Source organism: Hyla sarda (genome assembly GCF_029499605.1).
Source record: "Hyla sarda isolate aHylSar1 chromosome 1 unlocalized genomic scaffold, aHylSar1.hap1 SUPER_1_unloc_5, whole genome shotgun sequence".
Classification (NCBI taxonomy): domain Eukaryota; kingdom Metazoa; phylum Chordata; class Amphibia; order Anura; family Hylidae; genus Hyla; species Hyla sarda.
Window position 1 is genome coordinate 162,049 of NW_026607591.1, and position 21,634 is coordinate 183,682.

The following is a 21,634-nucleotide window of genomic DNA, read 5'->3' on the forward strand; positions in this document are numbered from 1 at the left end:
TCCCAGACCTGGACTAAAGCATCCACCCACTCCTGGACAGTCTGTGGTGGATGGAGCGAGACGTCCCACAACTGCTCAATCGGATTCAGGGGAACGGGCAGCCAGTCCATAGCATCAATGCCTTTCTCTTGTAGGAACTGCTGACACACTCCAGCCACATGAGGTCTAACATTGTCTTGTATTAGGAGGAACCCAACCGCACCAGCATATGGTCTCACAAGGGGTCTGAGGATCTCATCTCGGTACCTAATGGCAGTCAGGCTACCTCTGGCAAGAACATGGAGGGCTGTGCGGCCACCAAAGAAATGCCACCCCACACCATTACTGACCCACCGCCAAACCGGTCATGCTGGAGGATGTTGCAGGCAGCAGAATATTCTCCACGTCTGTCACATGTGCTCAGTGTGAACCTGCTTTCATCTGTGAAGAGCACAGGGCACCAGTGGGGAATTTGCCAATCTTGTTGTTCTCTGGCAAATGCCAAACATTCTGCACGGTGTTGGGCTGTAAGCATAACCCCCACCTGTGGACGTCAGGCCCTCATACCACCCTTATGTATCTGTTTCTGACCGATTGAGTGGACACATGCACATTTGTGGCCTGCTGGAGGTCTTTTTGCAGGGCTCTGGCAGTGCTCCTCCTGCTCCTCCTTGCACAAAGGCGGAGGTAGCGGCCATGCTTCTGGGTTTTTGCCCTCCTACGTCCTCCTCCACATCTCCTGATGTACTGGCCTGTCTCCTGGTAGCGCCTCCATGCTCTGGACACTACACTGACAGACACAGCAAACCTTCTTGCTACAGTTCGCAATGATGTGCCATCCTGGATGAGCTGCAATACCTGAGCCACTTGTGTGGGTTGTAGACTCCGTCTCATGCTACCACTAGAGAGAAAGCACTGCCAGCATTCAAAAGTGACCAAAACATCAGCCAGGAAGCATATGAACTGAAAAGTGGTCTGTGGTCACCACCTGCAGAACCACTCCTTTATTGGGGGTGCTAATTGCCTATAATTTCCACCTGTTGTCTGTTCCATTTGCACAACAGCATGTGAAATTAATTGTCAATCAGTGTTGCTTCCTGAGTGGACAGTGTGATTTCACAGAAGTGTCATTGACTTGGAGTTACATTGTGTTGTTTAAGTGTTCCCTTTATTTTTTTGACTTATAATAAATGTAATATTGTCCCTGACGTTGTATATAGGGAATGTAACGCGTCAGTGTTGTCCCCGCCCCCTTCTCATTATGATTATAGAGACTTTAATTCAAGGCATCAGACAGGATCCGCGCGTCTCCCTTGAAGATCGTCTCTTCTGAACATAAGACGCTGCAGATACTTTTATTTATCACAAACCCTAGACCAGCGTTTCCCGTCTTGACGTCTATTTTCTGTCTCAGATCATAAAATCCATTTTTCTATATGAGAAGTCGTCAATATGTCAGCGTCCCCCGGGTTCAGTAAACATGGGTGTAATTCTTTTCCTTTTCTTTGTCCTCCCCGGGGTATAAAATCCCTAGAGATCTGATCACATCTGGTACAAGATCTCTTTACTTCACACTTTGCGCCATTATTACACGGATTGAAGACCCAGTTACACGCTCGTAAATTCCCATATATGTCGTGGATTGGAAGGAAAAAGGTTCTTAAATCTTATATTTACCAATAATATTTTATATTTTTACAGTCCGTCCCTATCATAGTACGGAATTGTTATTTTTCTTCTATCCGATGGTTATTTAGTAATTTTGTTATGATTCAGAAGAGACCACGTGTCCCGTATAGACGCTCACCCTGAAGACATTAGACGGCGGTTTTGTGTTTCCGGATTTACACACTTATTATAAAGCTTTTCCTTCGTCTGGATTATTAGAGCTCGTTCGCTCTTCTTTTTCTCATCCTCCCCTTTATATTCCTCCTCATGTGGATATGGAATTCTCCTCAGTCCCTCCTTCTATAGGGCCCATTTTGTGGCCCCCGCACTCCTCCTTGGCCTCTCTAGTTCTTTCCTCTTTTATATATAACTTTGTCGGTATTACGAGACTGCTCTACGACTGATTCTGATTTCCCTTCCCCCCTAACCCCACTTTCTTTACTCCCTATGGTTATTACTAAACACATTTTCCCTCTTCCCCTTTGTGGGAACGTTTACATTCTTTTACGTTACGAGATTTATATTCTTCTACTAAGACTTTGGCCATAGAGGAATCTCAGGCTTTCTGGGGTTTTATAAGTAAATTTCTCTTTACTCTCCAATGTTTTCAGCGTTCTACTAACATACGTCCCTGAAATTGGTTAGAGAGATTGTATTTATTTCCTAAATAATAATAATATCTAAGCTTTATTCTTATCTGATTTCTTCTGCTCCTAATAGTAACCAAAATGCATCTTATATGAGAAGAGGAGCTGAATATCCAACTCTCTGAAGAACAGAGCGGATTTATCTCTAGCGCTCACGTGGCTGCTCCCCCTGTATTCGTATACAGGAAAGTTCATATAAGATATGTTGTCGAGGGTATGGGACTCCTCCTCTCCTTTTGTCACATGGTATTAGAGAATCTTCTCAATGTTGAAGGTGTGGGAGTGAGTCAGGCCATTAGCTATCAGTCCTTTGATAAAGCTGGGGAGCCGACGAAACATCATTGAACTGGATACATGGGAGTTTTAATTGCAGCTCTTACATTTAGCTTCTGATTACTAAATATATTGAGAGCTCCTGAACGGCCATACAGAATAAGCGCACATTCCTTCTGAGCTTATCATATTTCCAGCACACTGATACGGAGCTAAACTGGAGCTGTAATTATAACAGTGGTGTGGTTCTGACACCTAGTGGTGAACATTTCATTTGGTTTTTGATTTCTTTTGATATTATAATAGTGACCAATAAAAGTTACATTTTATAGGGAAGGTTCTTAGTTTAGGGTACCCCTTTAGTGGTTTTCCCCTAAAGTTGTTGATATATTCCGAGTTATCCGGGCACCTTCTGGGGTTTTGTTGTATGTGGATTGAGTTGGGCACTCTTTTACATATTGCAAAAGAAAGACATAGAAAATCTATGAAACAATCTGGGGTCAGCTCACCGCCTGACGATGTCTTCAGTATATAGAGGGATAGGACACTTGCATCACATGTGGAAGCTCGGTGTTACGCCTAGCGCTCCGGGTCCCCGCTCCTCCCCGGAGCGCTCACGGCGTCTTTCTCCCTGCAGCTCCCCGGTCAGTCCCGCTGACCGGGAGCGCTGCTCTGTCATGGCCGTTGGGGATGCGATTCGCACAGCGGGACGCGCCCGCTCGCGAATCGCATCCCAGGTCACTTACCCGTTCCCGTCCCCTGCTGTCATGTGCTGGCGCGCGCGGCTCCGCTCTCTAGGGCGCGCGCGCGCGCCAGCTCCCTGAGACTTAAAGGGCCAGTGCACCAATGATTGGTGCCTGGCCCAATTAGCTTAATTGGCTCCCACCTGGTCCCTGACTATATCTAACCTCCTCCCTTGCACTTCCCTGCCGGATCTTGTTGCCCTTGTGCCTAGTGAAAGCGTTTTGTGTGTTTAAACCCTGTGTACCAGAACTTCTGCTATCTCCCCTGACTACGAACCTTGCCGCCTGCCCCCGACCTTCTGCTACGTCCGACTTTGCTTCTGCCTACTCCCTTGTACCTCGCCTTTCTTCAGCAGCCAGAGAGGTGAGCCGTTGCTAGTGGATACGACCTGGTCACTACCGCCGCAGCAAGACCATCCCGCTTTGCGGCGGGCTCTGGTGAAAACCAGTAGTGTCTTAGAACCGGTCCACTAGCACGGTCCTCGCTATCCCTCTCTGGCACAGAGGATCCACCTCCTGCCAGCCGGCATCGTGACACTCGGCAAATGAAAGAAGCTGGTAAATTCTATTATCCCATTCTCTAAGATGGTGTATAAAACAGGAAATGCTAAATTTGAGGGAGTGTGGGGCGCCTGGTGTTCCTCCCCCCTGACTCCCCAGAGTCAGTGCGTGGTTTATCTGATCCACATATGGTGAATGTTGGTTCCTAGATATGTTCCTGTCTTATGTGATTGTGCTGAAATGAGGCAGTTCGTTCGGCGGCAGCATTCCCATTCCCTTTTTATTACTTGCTTTTTCTTTTAAATTCATTTCTAAATAATGCTTAATCAGTGCAGGCGTAAGAGGTGGGGGGGGGGGGGGGCAATTGGGACTACTTTTCTGTTTTCTGGCACCTCAGGGTGCGTGTTCTGTGTTATTGTTCCTTTTATCAGCTCGATCCTGACTGTATGTGATGTCTCCCTCACCCTGACTGCTGCCCTTGTATGTTCCTGTATTTTTGCCGGTCTTACTAGCTTGTAATGCCGATGGTCTTTTGTCTTTCAATAAAACCAATTTGCCCTAATTACCAAATTTTTCCATGCTGTCACCTTTGCATTAGAATTTCGACCCAGATGGGCCTTAAAGGAGTAGTCCAGTGGTGACTCAGTGGTGAGCAACTTATCCCCTATCCTAAGGATAGGGGACAGGTTGCAGATTGGGGGGGGTCCGACCGCTGGGGCCCCCTGTGATCTCCTGTACGGAGCCCCGACAGCCCACGGGAAGGGGGCGTGTCGACCTCCGCACGAGTCGGCGGCCGACACGTCCCCTCAATACAACTCTATGGCAGAGCCGAAGCGCTGCCTTCGGCAATCTCCGGCTCTGCCATTGAGATGTATTGAGGGGGCGTGTCGGCCGCCGCTTCGTGCCGGGGTCGACACCCGCTATCTGGGCGGAGAGCCGGGGCCCCGTACAGAGAGATCGCAGGGGGCCCCAGCGGTCGGACCCCCCGCGATCTCAAACTTATCCCGTATCCTTAGGATAGGGGATAAGTTTTTCACCACTGGACTACCCCTTTAAGCCAACCTGAAAAGAGATCCACACACACCAAAATGTATTCATACCCTCCTCACAAGGGGAGTTGGACACAGTGGTCCCTCAAGTTACAAAAGTAATTGGTTCCAGGACGACCATTGTATGTTTGGACTGTAACTCTATGGAAACCTGGTAATTGGTTCTGAAGCCACCAAAAATGTCATGCAAAAATAGGAAAAAGTGAAGATTAAAGAAAGATAAGTAGATACTAATATAGATAAAGCAAATCCTTCCATATAAAAGTAATAGAGATCTGCTGGGAGCTGTAATCACTGTCTATGTAGAGGACAGGAGCTTCTTCAGGGTCCTGTACAGTACACACAGTGTCCCAAAAAAATGTAAAATAGAGCTGCCCCCACCTGGAGCAGCTAACCCTGGCACAGGTAAGAGTAGTACAGAACATGTAATACCTCCCTGTACTGTAGGGGGTGCTACCAGACAGGAATTCAGTGCATACACTTCAGTAATAAAGGGGTTTTACCAGTGAATGGCCATTCTGATTGGTCGGTTCTTGCAGCCATGGACACGTGTCACAGATCTGGACTGTTTGTACATTGTATGTTGTGTCTGGTTTCAAGTTCCAATGGTCCAGAAAAGACCATTGTATGATGAAACTATTGTATGTTGAGACAACTGTATAGTCTATCTTCAGCTGCTAAAATGAGTAAATCCGCCACGTTTAGGAGGCACCTGCCCGCTTTCCTACATTAGGTCTGGCACAGGTCATGCCGGCCGGTGTTTACCTGGTGACCACTGTGGTAAATCCTGGGGCTATCCAGTGATCACTCACCAGTGATATTATAGTCATTTTCTAGTTGTGGGTGACTCTATGAGTCTCCGGGGACATCATTGGGCACAGAACCTTTGGTAGACAGATTTTATCCTTGTTGTTTTTATACAGACCGGTATCATTCAGGGCAGCTCGTTGCTTTATCCACTTGCCCTCCTCGCTGCCTCTGGAGACCTTTTTAAGATGGTTGCGTCAACCACATCAGGTCCATTGTGCTTTTCTTACCTGTAATAGAGAAACAGACTTGTCCTGGGCCCTCGGCATATTAAAAGCTTCTAAACCCCTTAAGGACGCAGGGTGTACATGTATGCTTTGTCCCTGCTCCCCTGCTATTACGCGGGGTCACAAGCTGGCTGGGAACCATGTCTAATGCCGGACATCATTGATCGCGGTGATTCCCGTTATTAACCCATTAGATGCCGCAATCAAAGTTGATTGCGGCGTCTAAAATAAAAGAAAAGCTTTCTTGGCAGCTCAGTGGAGCTGATCCGGACCACCGTGGTGTAACAATTAGCTGAGAGGACGGCGAGAGGGCCCTTACCTGCCTCCTTGCCGTCCAGTCTCTTCCTTGATGCTCCAGTCAGCTTCAGCGCAGATAACACTGATCAATGCTATGCTATGGCACAGAACAGTGTATACAATCAGAGGATTGCATGTTATAGTCCCCGACAGGGACTAAAAAAGGGTGTAAGAAAACAAGTTAATAAATGTGAATTAACCCCTTCCATGCTAAAAGTTTGAATCACCCCCCTTTTCCAATTTAACCCCTTAATGACGCATGACTTATATATTTACGTTCTGTGCTGGCTCCTGTTATGCGAAGCGTGCTCAGGGGCTGAGCACGCTTCATACCCGGTGGGTCCCGGTTGCTATCTACAACCAGGACCCGCGGACATTGCTGATCGGGCTGATATCCGGTATTATCCCTTTAGACGCCGCAATCAAAGTTGATCGCGGCCTCTAAAACAGGAGAAACAGTTGCCGGTTAGCTCAGTCAGCTGTTCGGGACCGCCGTGGTGAAATCGTGGTGTCCTGAACAGCTGAGAGGACAGCGGGAGGCTACTTACCTTACTTCCCACCATCCGATTGTCGCTCTGCTGCTCCATGCCTGAGATCCAAACTAGAGGAGCAGAGCACCGATAACACTGATCAATGCTATGCTATGGCACAGAACAGCGTATGCAATCCAATAATTGCATGTAATAGACAAAAAAAGTGTGAAAAAATAAGTTAATAAATGTGATTTAGCGCATAAAACAAGCCTCATATAGGCCTGTAGGTGGAAAACTGAAAGCGTTATGATTTTTAGAAGGTGAGGAAAAAAACAAAAGTGCAAAAATGGGAAAAAAAAGTCCTCAAGCGGTTAAACTGCTTTGTCAGTAAGATCCTATCCTCTTGCTGCTCAGCATCTGCCCCTGTCTGGGCTTTAACTTCTCCACCTCGGTTGGCAGCATCGGCGCCTCCATCATCTCCTTAGACGAGAATAAAAGATGCACTCCTGGTGTAGTAACGTTCCGGTAAACCCTAGCAGGTAGGTGGTAGAAGGCATACCGGAAGATGTTGTGCTGAGGACACAACACCAGCACTGGCACCTAGACTCCTAATTGGAATCCAAGATGGCCGTCAGCAGCCGCGGCATCCTCTCCAGGTCTGGCAGGATCCTCGGTGGGATGAATGTACTTGAAGAGGATCACACACGATCCACAGCGGTAAAATGGAGGATACCCGCTGGTGCTAGTACTGAGACTAGTTATGGAAGAAGAATCTGACCATAGATCCTAATAACAGAACGGTGTCGTTTATTCCATACAAGTAACATTAAAGGAGTACTCCACTGCCCCAGCGTTCGGAGCATTTTGTTCTGAACTCTGGGTGCGGGGGTCGTGACATCACACCACGCCCCCTCAATGCAAGTCTATGAGGGGGCATGGTGTGACATCATAAGGGGCGTGGCCATAACATCACAACCCCTGCAGCCCGCACTCAGCGTTCTAAACGAATGACAGGTGCTGCACAGAGATCACGGGGGTCCCAGCTGCGGGGGTCAGATATCTCATTCCCCTATTCTTTGGATAAAGGATAAGATGTCTAGGGGTGGAGTACCCCTTTAAGTTTCTAACCCGAACCGGGTTCTTCATCAGGTAAATAGATATAGGAGTACTCACAGTTACATCCTTATTATAAGCGGTGAACGAATCCCTACCGGGTCACTAGAGTCACCTGATCGGAGGTGAAATGTATATAAAAATCTATAGAATTGATATCCTCCTAAATATGCAAATATAAACAATATATATATCAAAAACCTTTACATTATGTCAGAAGGATTTACAAGAAATGAGAAATAGCCAAAAAATGGAGACGGATGCCTCTGGAAACAGCTGGAGGCACCCCACGTTCATATACAAAGGGTAATGGGGACATAAAACTATAATCTACACATAAGGGGTTTTACAATATGGTGACAGAATATAAAATCCATATATTATACGTCCCATTATGAGCCATAAATGTGTATAAAATGTCACGGTGCGACACCTAATGGAGGAACACGCTGGTCTTACATCCAAATGGAGAAGGTAAGTTTTATGGCCTCGCATGGTGGACGATCAATACCATTGAAGGCATTAATGCTTTCACAATACAGCGTGATGTTGAGCGCCTTGTTTATACAGTTACAAATATATAGAAAAAATATTATAAAAGTATATACAAAATGAATAGTATATTTATAAAGAGGTAAAGTGTATAGGCAGCTCCCCGCAGGTAAGTCCCCTCCACAGCACGGCAGGTGTATGGCGGCACCAAAGTCCATATGAGCAGGAAAAATAACCAGCGTGGACAATGCAGAGTCCTGTTTATTGGAGAAAAGTCACAAGAAGGTGAACACCATGACGCGTTTCAGGCGTCGCCGCTCTTAGTCATACAATGTTTACACTGAATTTCTCCAGTTAGATAGGTGAGAACATTAACCCCTTTAGGACTGAGCCCTTTTTCACCTTAAGGACTGAGCCCTTTTTTGTAATTCTGACCACTGTCACTTTAAGCATTAATAACTCTAAGATGCTTTTACCGATTATTCTAAATTCTACAATTTTCTAAATTTTCATGAAAATTGCAAAATCTGAAGTGACAGATGTTACAGAACTACAACTCCCAGCATGCCTGGGTAGTCTTGGCATGCTGAGAGTTGTAGTTTGGAAACATCTGGAGGGCTACCATTTGGGCACCACTGTAATAGTGGTCTCCAAACTGTGACCCTCCAGATGTTGCAAAACTACAAAACCCAGCATGCCCAGACAGCCTTTGGCTGTCTGGGCATGCTGGGAGTTGCAGTTTGGCAACCACTAGAAGCGCATCAGTAAAGATCGCTTTACTGACATCTTCCTACCCCCCCACCGCCGCCTCCCTACCTGCGCCGCTGATCTACGATGTCTCCAGCGATGATCTGCGGTCCCCACGGCATCTTCTCTCCAGGTAACGGCCGCCATCTTCTCCCCCCGTTCTGCCCGACATCGAGGGGTGGGCAGAGCGGGGGCTTTCCATGGCAACCCCCTGTTGTGCGCTGTCATTGGTCAGAATTAATTTCTGACTAATGGCAGGGGATAGGAGGAGGTTGCACCACTGCAACCTCGCTCCTATCCCTCAGGATGATCGGAGCTGTCACTGACTGCTCCGATCATCCCTATTTTCTGGGCGATCGGGTCACCAGAGACCCGATCAGCCCTGAATAGCATAAAATTGCATGTCTGACTTAACATGTGATTTCCTGCGATCGCCAACATGGGGAGGTCTCAGGACCCCCCTCGGTGATGTGCCGGGATGCCTGCTGAATTATTTCAGCAGGCATACCGGTCCCCGCCTGGCTAGCAGCGGGGACCGGAATTCCCACGGGCATATCCATCCTTAAGAGGTTAAAGGGGTACTCCGGTGGCCAATGTGTTTTTTCAGTTTCTACTTACCCTTGCAGGTGAGTTTTGTTCTTATCTCTGGTCTCAGTCTCGCTCTTTGTTTGTCTTTCTTTTCTTTGCACAAGTGTGTCCATGTAGTGTAGCATCTATTTCCGTTTTGCCTTTGTTTTAGAAACTAGCCGGTCTCCTCTTTCAGTGCCCCGCCCAACTTGTTTTGCGTTGCCGCCAAGCCCTGTTTGTGGCCGGCTTTATTTTTTTTCCCTTTAGCCCTTTCCCTGCCCTGTTCATTAGTATACTCATCCCACCCTCAGCTTCTCACCCCACAGTCCCCACATCAGGGAATTAATGAATTGTCAGTGGGGGGGGGGGGGGGGCTGATCATATGTGACCCGCGGGCGCTGCTCTGCTTCTACCCCCCCCCTCAAAAAAAAAAAGCAATGTCCCCGCATCAGGGAAAGTGTTAACTGTGAGCCGCAGCCTGCACATTCTTCCCATGTTAGGGAATGAATTGTCATCCGCAGTGCGCTGTCCCCACATCCGTGAACTAATCATAATTTGAATCACCATCCTACGTTCCCTCGTTGCTACGGTAAGGGCCTCACAGTCCCCTGCTGCGATCCTCACACTGCTTCCTGGGGAGGGGAATGTCACAGAGCCGTCAGCGTATCACCGGCCGCAGCGATGTCCCGCCTCGGCCGGTCATAGGCTGAGCGCACTGTCATGTAAGGAGCCGGCCGGCAGGAAGCAGCATGAGGATCGCAGCAGAGGACCGTGAGGTTGTTACCGTAGCAACGGGGAAAGTAGGAAGGTGAGTCAAACTTTATTTTGTTTATTTTTGCAGCCTGGGTACAGGTATATGTAAAATTCATCAGTACAGATGTCCTTTAACTGTGAGACGCAGCAGCGCTGTACATTCTCCCCACGTCGGGGAATGAATGATTTGTGAGCGCGGGCGCAGGGCTTCTGATCAGCTTCTGTTCTCCGATCAGAAGCCCTGCGCCCGCGCTCAGAAATCATTCATTTCCTGACGTGGGGAGAATGTACAGCACTGCTGCGGCTCACAGTTAGCACTCGCAGGGACATCGCTTTGGGGGGGGGGAGATGGGGGCAGGAAGCAGAGCAGCGCAGCGTCACATATGATTAGTTCCCTAATGTGGGGACAGCACACTGCGGATGACAATTCATTCCCTGATGTGGGGACTGCGGGGTGAGAAGCTGACAGTGCGCCCGCAGGGGAGGATCATGATAGTTATACACAACTGGTCCCTAAAGGAAGTCAGGGATCACTTTCTACGAAAAATTACTAAAGCCCGGGGCAAAGAAAGCCCAGGGCACAAGATCCCTATTGCAGGGAGACTTCCCTAAAACTTAACTTTTAATGGTGCTCTGATAAAATATTTGTGACCAAAACGTGAAAAACTCATGTCAAGGTCCACTGTAATCTAATAACTGTGAGTGAGTTCACTGGGTTAATTGTATAGGGAACTACAGTTTCCTTTTATCTAAGTGAACCGAGACAGATTTAAAACACTAACATTTGCCCCCCTCTACTAGTTTCGGCGCTACTGCACCGTCCTCAGGAGGAACAATGGGCAAACACCTTCCCACGTGTCAAGTACTTCCTTATATATGGTCTGTTTGTGCTGTCATCACTCAGCGACAGGTGTATCAACCTATCCTGAGTGCTTGATGTTAGGGAACCAATCACAAAAATCCATTTCGGTTTGCCTGTCCTGGATTGTCCAATCACTAGGTTGCTGCCTTACCTGTCAACTCCGTGCGCCGTATTTCCGCATTGTAGGTCCAAGAAATTGATGCTGGAACCTCCAATTTCACTGGTGAACGTTTTTAACGTTTTGGTCACAAATATTTTATCAGAGCACCATTAAAAGTTAAGTTTTAGGGAAGTCTCCCTGCAATAGGGATCTTGTGCCCTGGGCTTTCTTTGCCCCGGGCTTTAGTAATTTTTCGGATCATGATAGTGCTGCGGCTGACATGTTACTAATTCCCCGGCATGGGGACAGTGCGTCTGTGGGGGGAATCCTGATAGCGCTGCGGCTGACATGTTACTAATTTCCCCGCCATGGGGACAGTGCGTCTGCGGGAGGAATCATGATAAGCGATTCCCCTGATTCCCCCGCGGGCGCACGGTCCCCATGGCGGGGAAGGGGTTACATGTCAGCCGCAGCGCTGGTACAGGGTATTCAGTACATTGTGAGCCGGGCGCAGGGCTGGCTGACAGCGGGAGGAGACATCCATCCTCCCGCAACAATTCAATTAGTATTCATTACAGGGATGTGGAAGAGGGGCAAAACCATTGCAGGAGAAAAAAAAACAGCAACGCCTACAGCGCTGACGTCTTGTCCACAACAGTGAATAAACATGGCCGCAGGTGTGGACGACAGTCAAAGGCAACCAGAAAAACTATTTGACCTCCGTCATAGAAAAGAGGTCAGTAAAAAACATACGTGCTGTGGACAGATGTATAACATGTGATTTACAAAAGTGCTAAACTCACTACAAGCATGCTAGAGAACCATAAAACTGCGATACCGGAGTACCCCTTTAATCGAGAACATGACCTATGGATGGAAATGTGAGAGAATATGTCTTATCCAGCCATGTTGTTCAGGCGCCATGAGCTTTAAAGAGGTACTCCGCTGCCCCAGCATTCAGAAGATTTTGTTCCAACTGCTTGGAGCGGGTGGCGGGGGTTGTGTAGTCACCTCATGACCCCTCAATGCAAGTCTATGGGAGTACGGCCGCCACACCTCCCTCCCATACATGACATCACGACCCCTGCCGCCCGCACCCAGTGTTCAAAACTAATGTCAGGTGTTGCTCAGAAATCACGGAGATCACAGCTGCAGGATCCCCGCGATCAATCATCTTAGCCCCGATCCTTTGGATAGAAGATAAGATGTCTAGGGGTGGAGTACCCCTTTAAAGGACGTCTAACAAGTCCTTTCCTTGAACGGAGAGCGCACAGCTGGCTTCAGCCCCTCAGAGATCTGGGAACCAACCATAGAGCCACCTGGTTAATTCTTCTCCGCACTTCAGCCGAATACAACTTGTTCTTCCCTCTATAACCTAAGGAAGGACCCTGTGTAGAGTAGGAGACCCCACTAATCTAACACCTATAGGATCAGAATGTCCTAGAAGATAGAAGATAGAAGTGATTTTATATGTCTAATCTGCTCATGTCCTGTTACCTTGTAGCCATATATGAGACTCTTTTCCTCCCATGTAAAATTATAGAGATGACATCGCTGGATCGGTGACTACGTTATAAAAGAAAAACTTTATTTTTTTTCCCCAATGTCTCTTTTATTGTTAACAAAAGAAAAAAAAAAGTATCAAATCATCGTTTCACCACAATAATATTCATATTGCCCCAATAATACATAAATTGCAAACAAAAAATCTTTAGAAAAAAAAGAAAGATAGAAATAGATCAACCCGACATCTAGCATAAAACTTATTTATAATAATAAATGATTTAACCCCTTAAGGACCAGGCCATTTTTCATTTTTGCACTTCTTACCTTCTAAAAATCATAACGCTTTCAATTTTGCACCTATAGACTCATATGAGGGCTTGTTTTTTGTGCCACCATTTTTGATGGGACTTTTTGATCGCTGTTTTATACATTTTAGGGTATACAAAATGACCAAAAATACACAATTCTGGACTTTGGATTTTTTTTTAAACACCATTGACCACGTGGTTTAATTAACATGATATTTTTTATAGTTCAGACATTTACGCATGCAGCAATACCACATATTTATTTATGTTTATATTTTTTTTTATGGGAAAAGGGGGGTGATTCCAACTTTTATTAGGGAAGGGGTTAACCTCTTCAGGACGTGGGGCGTATGCATACGCCCTGCATCCCGAGTCCTTAAGGACGTAGGGAGTATGCATACGCCCATGGGAATTACGGTCCCCGCCGCTAGCCGGTTGGGGACCGGACCGGGATGCTTGTAGAATCATTCAGCAGGCATCCCGGCACATCGCCGAGGGGGGTCCTGAGACCCCCCCATGTCGGCGATCGCAGAAAATCGCATGTCAATTCAGACATTCAATTTTCTGCTATTCCGGGCTGATCTGGTCTGATCGGAACTGATTCTGACCAATGGCAGCGCAGGACAGTGGGTTGCCATGGCAACCCCTCATTCTGCCCACCCCTGGATATCGGGCAGAACTGGGGGAGAATATGGAGGCCTTTACCTGAGGACCAGATGTGATCATCAGAGACATCAGCGGAGATCACGGCTCAGGTAGGGAAACAACGTTTGTGTGTGGGGGTTTAGGAAGGAAGGGGGCTGTAAGCGATATTTACTGCTGCCCTTCCTAGTGGGTGCCAAACTGCAACTCCCAGCATGCCCAGACAGCCAAAGGCTGTCTGGGCATGCTGGGAGTTGTAGTTTTGCAACATCTGGAGGGTCACAGTTTGGAGACCACTGTTAGGCATGCTGGGAGTTGTAGTTCTGTAACATCTGTACCTTCAGATTTTGCAATTTTCATGACATTTTTGAAAATTGCTGCTCTACTTTGAAGCCCTCTAATTTTTTCAAAAAGTAAAAATATGTCCATTTTATGATGCCAACATATAGTAGACATATTGTATTTGTGAATAAAAATTAAATTTATTTGGAATATCCATTTTCCTTACAAGCAGAGAGTTTCAAAGTTAGAAAAATGCTAAATTTTCATGAAATTTTGGGATTTTTCACCAAAAAAGGATGCAAGAAATTTACCACCAAAATAAAGTAGAATATGTCACGAAAAAACTCTCTCAGAATCAGAATATTCGGTAAAAGCGTTTTAGAGTTATTAATGTGTTAAGTGACGGTGGTCAGAATTGCGAAAAAGGGCTCAGACCTTAAGGTGAAAAAGGGCTGCGTCCTTAAGGGGTTAAATCACTTATCAACTTTGTAATTTTTTTAAACTATTTTTGCACCATTATTTAGTCCCCATAGGCGACTATTACTGTACATACAATCTACTGATTTCATATACGGTTCAATGCTTTGCTGATCGGACAAAGATGGAGGCAGGTAGGCACCCTCTCCCATCCCTCTCAGGAGCTGCCAGGAACGGTTTAGTTGATCGCCGCGTCTAAGGGGTTAATGCCGGGCATAACCACGGTCGGTTATGTCCGGCATTAGCCACAGGACCACCCGGCTATGACACGGGGTCATAGGTACACAGGTACACCCTTGGTCCTTAAGGTGTTAATGAAAAGGTTCTAAAAGTAATCTAAAGAGAACAAGTCTCCAAGGAATTGTTCAAGACATTTTGCCATGAAACAGGTTTCTCAATTTTGAATAACTGGGAACTTTTTTTTGCACCGCTGGGAAATGACTGGAGGGGGTAGAAGATCTCTAGTATATCGGAATAAGACGTCTAGTCACCAATAGTAGGTGTGAGATTAAAGGGGTACTCCAGTGTTCTGTACATTTTGTCCAGAAATCTTGGAACTGGAGGCTGTGATCATGACTTCACAGACACGCCCCCCCCCCCCTCCCCCTGTGACATCGCACTGAGAAGATTCTGGAATACCATGTGACAAAAGGAGAGGAGGAGTCCCATACCCCCGACAATATAACTTATATAAACTCTCCTGTATACGAATACAGGGGGAGGAGCCACGTGAGCGCTAGAGATAAATCCGCTCTGTTCTTCAGAGAGTTGGATATTCAGCTCCTCTTCTCATATAAGATGCATTTTGGTTACTATTAGGAGCAGAAGAAATCAGATAAGAATAAAGCTTAGATATTATTATTATTTAGGAAATAAATACAATCTCTCTAACCAATTTCAGGGACGTATGTTAGTATAACGCTTAAAACATTGGAGAGTAAAGATACATTTACTTATAAAACCCCAGAAAGCCTGAGATTCCTCTATGGCCAAAGTCTTAGTAGAAGAATATAAATCTCGTAACGTAAAAGAATGTAAACGTTCCCACAAAGGGGAAGAGGGAAAATGTGTTTAGTAATAACCATAGGGAGTAAAGAAAGTGGGGTTAGGGGAGAAGGGAAATCAGAATCAGTCGTAGAGCAGTCTCGTAATACCGACAAAGTTATATATAAAAGAGGAAAGAACTAGAGAGGCCAAAGAGGAGTGCGGGGGCCACAAAATGGGCCCTATAGAAGGACGGACTGAGGAGAATTCCATATCCACATGAGGAGGAATATAAAGGGGAGGATGAGAAAAAGAAGAGCGAACGAGCTCTAATAATCCAGACGAAGGAAAAGCTTTATAATAAGTGTGTAAATCCGGAAACACAAAACCGCCGTCTAATGTCTTCAGGGTGAGCGTCTATACGGGACACGTGGTCTCTTCTGAATCATAACAAAATTACTAAATAACCATCGGATAGAAGAGAAATAACAATTCCGTACTATGATAGGGACGGACTGTAAAAATATAAAATATTATTGGTAAATATAAGATTTAAGAACCTTTTTCCTTCCAATCCACGACATATATGGGAATTTACGAGCGTGTAACTGGGTCTTCAATCCGTGTAATAATGGCGCAAAGTGTGAAGTAAAGAGATCTTGTACCAGATGTGATCAGATCTCTAGGGATTTTATACCCCGGGGAGGACAAAGAAAAGGAAAAGAATTACACCGATGTTTACTGAACCCGGGGGACGCTGACATATTGACGACTTCTCATATAGAAAAATGGATTTTATGATCTGAGACCGAAAATAGACGTCAAGACGGGAAACGCTGGTCTAGGGTTTGTGATAAATAAAAGTATCTGCAGCGTCTTATGTTCAGAAGAGACGATCTTCAAGGGAGACGCGCGGATCCTGTCTGATGCCTTGAATTAAAGTCTCTATAATCATAATGAGAAGGGGGCGGGGACAACACTGACACGTTACATTCCCTATATACAACGTCAGGGACAATATTACATTTATTATAAGTCCAGTGTGCGGAGATGAATATAAGAATAATAAATCATATAAGAAAGAAAACTTCTTAAAAATTGATAACAAGTTTGGAGATGAAGCATATATTGTATAAATATATGAGTATGTATTAGTGTCAACTATCCTATGTACATGGTTAATATATAGATGTGTGAGTTCTTTTATGTTTAACAAGATGTGATTTCCCAGAATAACATTTCCCACATTCTGCACATGAAAATGGCTTCTCTCCTGTGTGAGTTCTTTGATGTTGAACAAGATTTGATTTCAAAGTAAAACATTTCCCACATTCTGCACATGAAAATGGCTTCTCCCCTATGTGTGTTCTTTCATGATGAATAAGAGTTGATTTATCAGTAAAACATTTCGCACATTCTGCACATGAAAATGGCTTCTCCCCTGTGTGAGTTCTTTGATGTTTAAAAAGATCTGATTTCTGAGCAAAACATTTCCCACATTCTGGACATGAAAATGGCTTCTCTCCTGTGTGAGTTCTTTGATGTTGAATAAGACTTGATTGATTAGTAAAACATTTCCCACATTCTGGACATGAAAATGGCTTCTCTCCCGTGTGAGTTCTTTGATGTACAACAAGACCTGATTTAAAAGGAAAACATTTCCCACATTCTGGACATGAAAATGGCTTCTCCCCTGTGTGAGTTCTTTGATGTTCAACAAGATATGATTTCTGAGTGAAATATTTTCCACATTCTGCACATGCAAATGGCTTCTCCCCTGTGTGAGTTCTCTGATGTTCAACTAGATGTGATTTAGAAGTAAAAGATTTCCCACATTCTGAACATGAAAATGGCTTCTTTTCTCTTTGAGCTCTTTTATCTTTAACACTCCTTCTGTGACTCTTATTTTGCTGAACATCCTGTGATGAATGAGAAAACTTTTATTAACAAGTGGTAACAAGTTTGGAGATGCAGTATATGATATATGTATAAATGTCAGATATCCTATGTACATGGTTAATATATAGATGTGTTATCTGCATCATTTACTGCTCTGAATTGGCTTCTCTCCTGTGTGAGTTCTTTGATGTTTAACAATATTTGCTTTCTGAGCAAAACATTTCCCACATTCTGAACATGAAAATGGCTTCTCTCCTGTGTGAGTTCTTTGATGTTTAATAAGATCTGGTTTCTGAGCAAAACATTTCCCACATTCTGAACATGAAAATGGCTTCTCTCCTGTGTGAGTTCTTTGATGTACAACAATATGTGATTTCCGAGTAAAACATTTCCCACATTCTGAGCATGAAAATGGCTTCTCCCCTGTGTGATTTCTTTGATGTTGAACAAGACTTGATTTATCAGTAAAACATTTCCCACATTCTGCACATGAAAATGGCTTCTCCCCTGTGTGAGTTCTTTTATGTCTAACAAGATCTAATTTCTGAGCAAAACATTTCCCACATTCTGAACATGAAAATGGCTTCTCTCCTGTATGAGTTCTCTGATGTACAACAAGATGTGATTTCCGAGTAAAACATTTCCCACATTCTGCACATGAAAATGGATTCTCCCCTGTGTGAGTTCTTTTATGTCTAACAAGACCTAATTTCTGAGTAAAAGATTTCCCACATTCTGAGCATGAATATGGTTTCTTTCCTGTATGATCTCTTACATGTCCAACACCCCTTCTGTGGCTTTTATTTAGCTGAACATCCTGTGATGACTGAGAAGACAGGACCTGTATATAAGGATGAGATGACAGATCTTGGCTGTGAAGGGCTGAGGGTGTATCTGGGATAATGGAATGTTCTTCATATGTATCTTGTGTGATATCATCATCTGCTTTATAATCTGAAGATATAAGATTCTCCTCTGATCTCCTGGTACAAGAATCTGCAGAAAATAACACATTTTTAATTTTTGAGTATTAACCCATTAACAACCCAGGACATTTTTGCATTTCTAAGCAATAGTACTTTGTACCCTTCATTTTTAAATAAGATTTACTGCAAAACTTAAGAAAGATAGTTACTATGATAGCGGAGCAGCCATACAACAGTGGTGTCAAACTGTGGTCCTCCAGATGTTGCAGAACTTCAACTCCCAGCATGCCTGGACACCAAAGGTCTGTCTGCCTCCTCCAGAGGATGCACACTGTCCCCGAAAGGTAAATCAAGGCTTCCCTCTCATGGTATCCCTTAGTGAAGTGGTCTTCAAACTGCGGAACTCCAGATGTTGCAAAACTTCAACTCCCAGCATGCCCGGGAGATGAAATTTTGGAACATCTGGAGAACCACAGTTTGACACCACTGCCTTACAAGGAGCAGGGACACCAGTCTTTGCCCCCAATGGACCTGACCCCACAGGTTATAATGGAGCAGTCATACAAACCGCCCCTTTATAATCCTCATGCCAGCCAGAGAATTCAGGCAAAGGATAGGGGATACATTATAGATCACGGGGGTCCGACCCTTGGGACTCCCTGCGATCTCCTGAACGGGGCCCTGGCAGTCTGCTTGAAGGGGGCGGACCAACCCCTGCATGGAGCGGTGGCCGACACTCCCCCTCCATGTATCCAATAGAGATACATGGAGGGGGTGTGTCAGCCGCGGCATCCTGTGGGGGTCAGCACGGCCGCTTCCTGCAGACTGCCGGGGCCCCATTCAGGAGATCGTGGGGAGTCCCAAGGGTCGGACCATCCCGTGATCTATAATCTATCCCCTATCCTGTCTAGGCAGACAGTATCACATTTTTGTCTTTTGTCTATTAATGTGTATAGAAAGACTTATGTCCTAATAAAGTTAGTGAAATTTTCCAGGAACCAAGTTAAAAGGGGAACCTTTATTTTTAATGATTTTGGCTCTCGGCTCGCCAGCCGCACCTATACCTCCATTTGGACCCACACAGGTGACCCGAACCGGAACATTTCCGTATCAGAGGGAAAGAATAAAGGGATTTAAAGGGGTACTCCGCCCCTAGACATCTTATCCCCTATCCAAAGGATAGGGAATAAGATGTCAGATTGCGGGGGTCCCGCTGCTGGGGACCCCAGGGATCTCGTCTGCAGCACCCAACTGTACGGCTTCCGGCAACGCTGGAGGCTTCGGATCCCGACCACAGTGGCGGAAGAGCGTGACGTCACGCTCCGCCCCCTCAATGCAAGTCTATGGGAGGGGGCGTGACGGACCTCCCATAGACTTGCATTGAGCGGGCGGGGTGTGACGTCACATGGGGCGGAGTCGTGACATCACGCTCTTCCGCCATTGTGGTCGGGATCCGAAGCCTCCAGCGTTGACGGAAGCCACCGTACAGGTGGGTGCTGCAGCCGAGATCCCGGGGTCCCCAGCAGCGGGACCCCCGCGATCTGACATCTTATCCCCTATCCTTTGGATAGGGGATAAGAAGTCTAGGGGCGGAGTACTCCTTTAAAGGGCTACTCCACTGCTAGACATCTTATCCCTTATTCAAAGGATGGGGGATAAGATGTCTGATCCTGGGGGTGCGGCTGCTGGGGCCCCCAGGATTTGGCATGACAGCACGAGGGGGCGTGGCCATGGCTTTACGATCACAGCCTCTGAGCATTCTGAACAAAAAGTTCAGAACGCTGGAGCACGGGAGTACCTCTTTAACCCGTTAACGACCATGGACGTCTATGCTCGTCCATTGGCCGTTAACGGGGTATGACGCGGGCTCCCAACTCGAGCCCGCGTCATACCGGCCGGCCCCCAGCTGATTCCTGTAGCTGGGGGCCGGCGTTAATAGCCGACATGCGGCTAATAACCCTTTAGATCGTCTAAAGGTGCCTTTATCCTGTCCCTGGTGGTCCAGTGGGGTGGATCGCGATGCGGGGGGGGGGCGGCCATCCACTGCTGAGGTAGCCTGAGGGCTTACCTCTCCTGCTGCGGCGGCTCCGGTGCTCTGAATGATACAGTCTGGCAGGACCAGGCTTTATCAATCGAGTGCAGAGCACACAGATCAATATGGTTCTATGGAACCACACTGATCTGTATGAGGAATCTAAAAAGTGTTTTAAAAAAAAAGGTTAAAAACACACATTAACCCCTTCCTCATTAAAAGTTTAAATCACCAAAATTCCATGTAAAAATATATAAACATAATAAACATAAAAATATGTGGTATTGTGCGTAAATGTCCGAACTATAAAAATATATTGTAAATTAAACCGCACAATCAACGCACAGTCCAAAGTCCAAAATAGCGTATTTTTGGTCAATTTTTATACCATAAAAAAAAAGGAACAAAAGGCAATCAAAAAGACCAATCAAAACAAACATAGTTCCGATTAAAACTTCAGATCATGGCGCAAAAAATGAGCCCTCATACCGCCCTGTACGCGGAAAAATTAAAAAGTTATAGGGGTCAGAAATGGACAATTTTAAATGTATTAATTTTCGTGCATGTAATTATGATTTTTTCCACAAGTACGACAAAATCACCTATATAAGTAGGGGATCATTTTAACCGTATGGACCTACAAAATAAAGATGAGGTGTCATTTTTACCAAAAATAATTAGGACGTAGAAATGGAAGCCCCCAAAATTGTGTTTTTTTCTTCAGTTTTGTCGCACAATGATTTTTTTCTGTATCGCCGTAGATGTTTGGGTAAAATGACTGATGTCCTTACAAAGTAGAATTGGTGGCGCAAAAAATAAGCCATAATATTAAATTTTTAGGTGCAAAATTGAAAGAGTTATGATTTTTAAAAGGTAAGGAGGAAAAAACTAAAGTGCAAAAACAGAAAAACGCTTGGTCCTTAAGGGGTTAAAGGAAATTTTTAGCACATGAGTACTTATCCCCTAGACACTGAGACCCCCGCGATCTCCTGCCTGGCATCACATTTGTGTATCTCCGGCTCTCCCATAGAGATTCATGGAGAGACATGTCGGGCATCTCTTGGTGCGGTGGTTGACAGTAATCCCTGCACGGAGCGGAGGTCACCTGTGCCTGGAGAGATCTGGGGTGCTGGGCAGGAGAACATGGGGGGGTCCCAGCAGTCGGACCCCCACGATCAGACACTTATCCCCTATCCTCAGGATGAAAAAGGAAAGATAGCGACTCCAGAGAGACAGAGAGCTGGTATCTACTGCTATATGGGGGAATATTAGTCTGTATA

The 21,634-nt window shown here is 45.7% G+C and overlaps 1 protein-coding gene across 1 annotated transcript in view; it reads left to right on the top strand.

Moving 5' to 3' along the window:
* LOC130298227 (zinc finger protein 271-like) overlaps positions 1 to 21,634 on the top strand; it is a 54,203-nt gene that overhangs the window by 8,440 nt on the left and 24,129 nt on the right. The window contains 1 exon segment of the mRNA XM_056551146.1: positions 889 to 910. Within this exon segment, the coding sequence (XP_056407121.1) occupies positions 889 to 910 (22 nt within the window).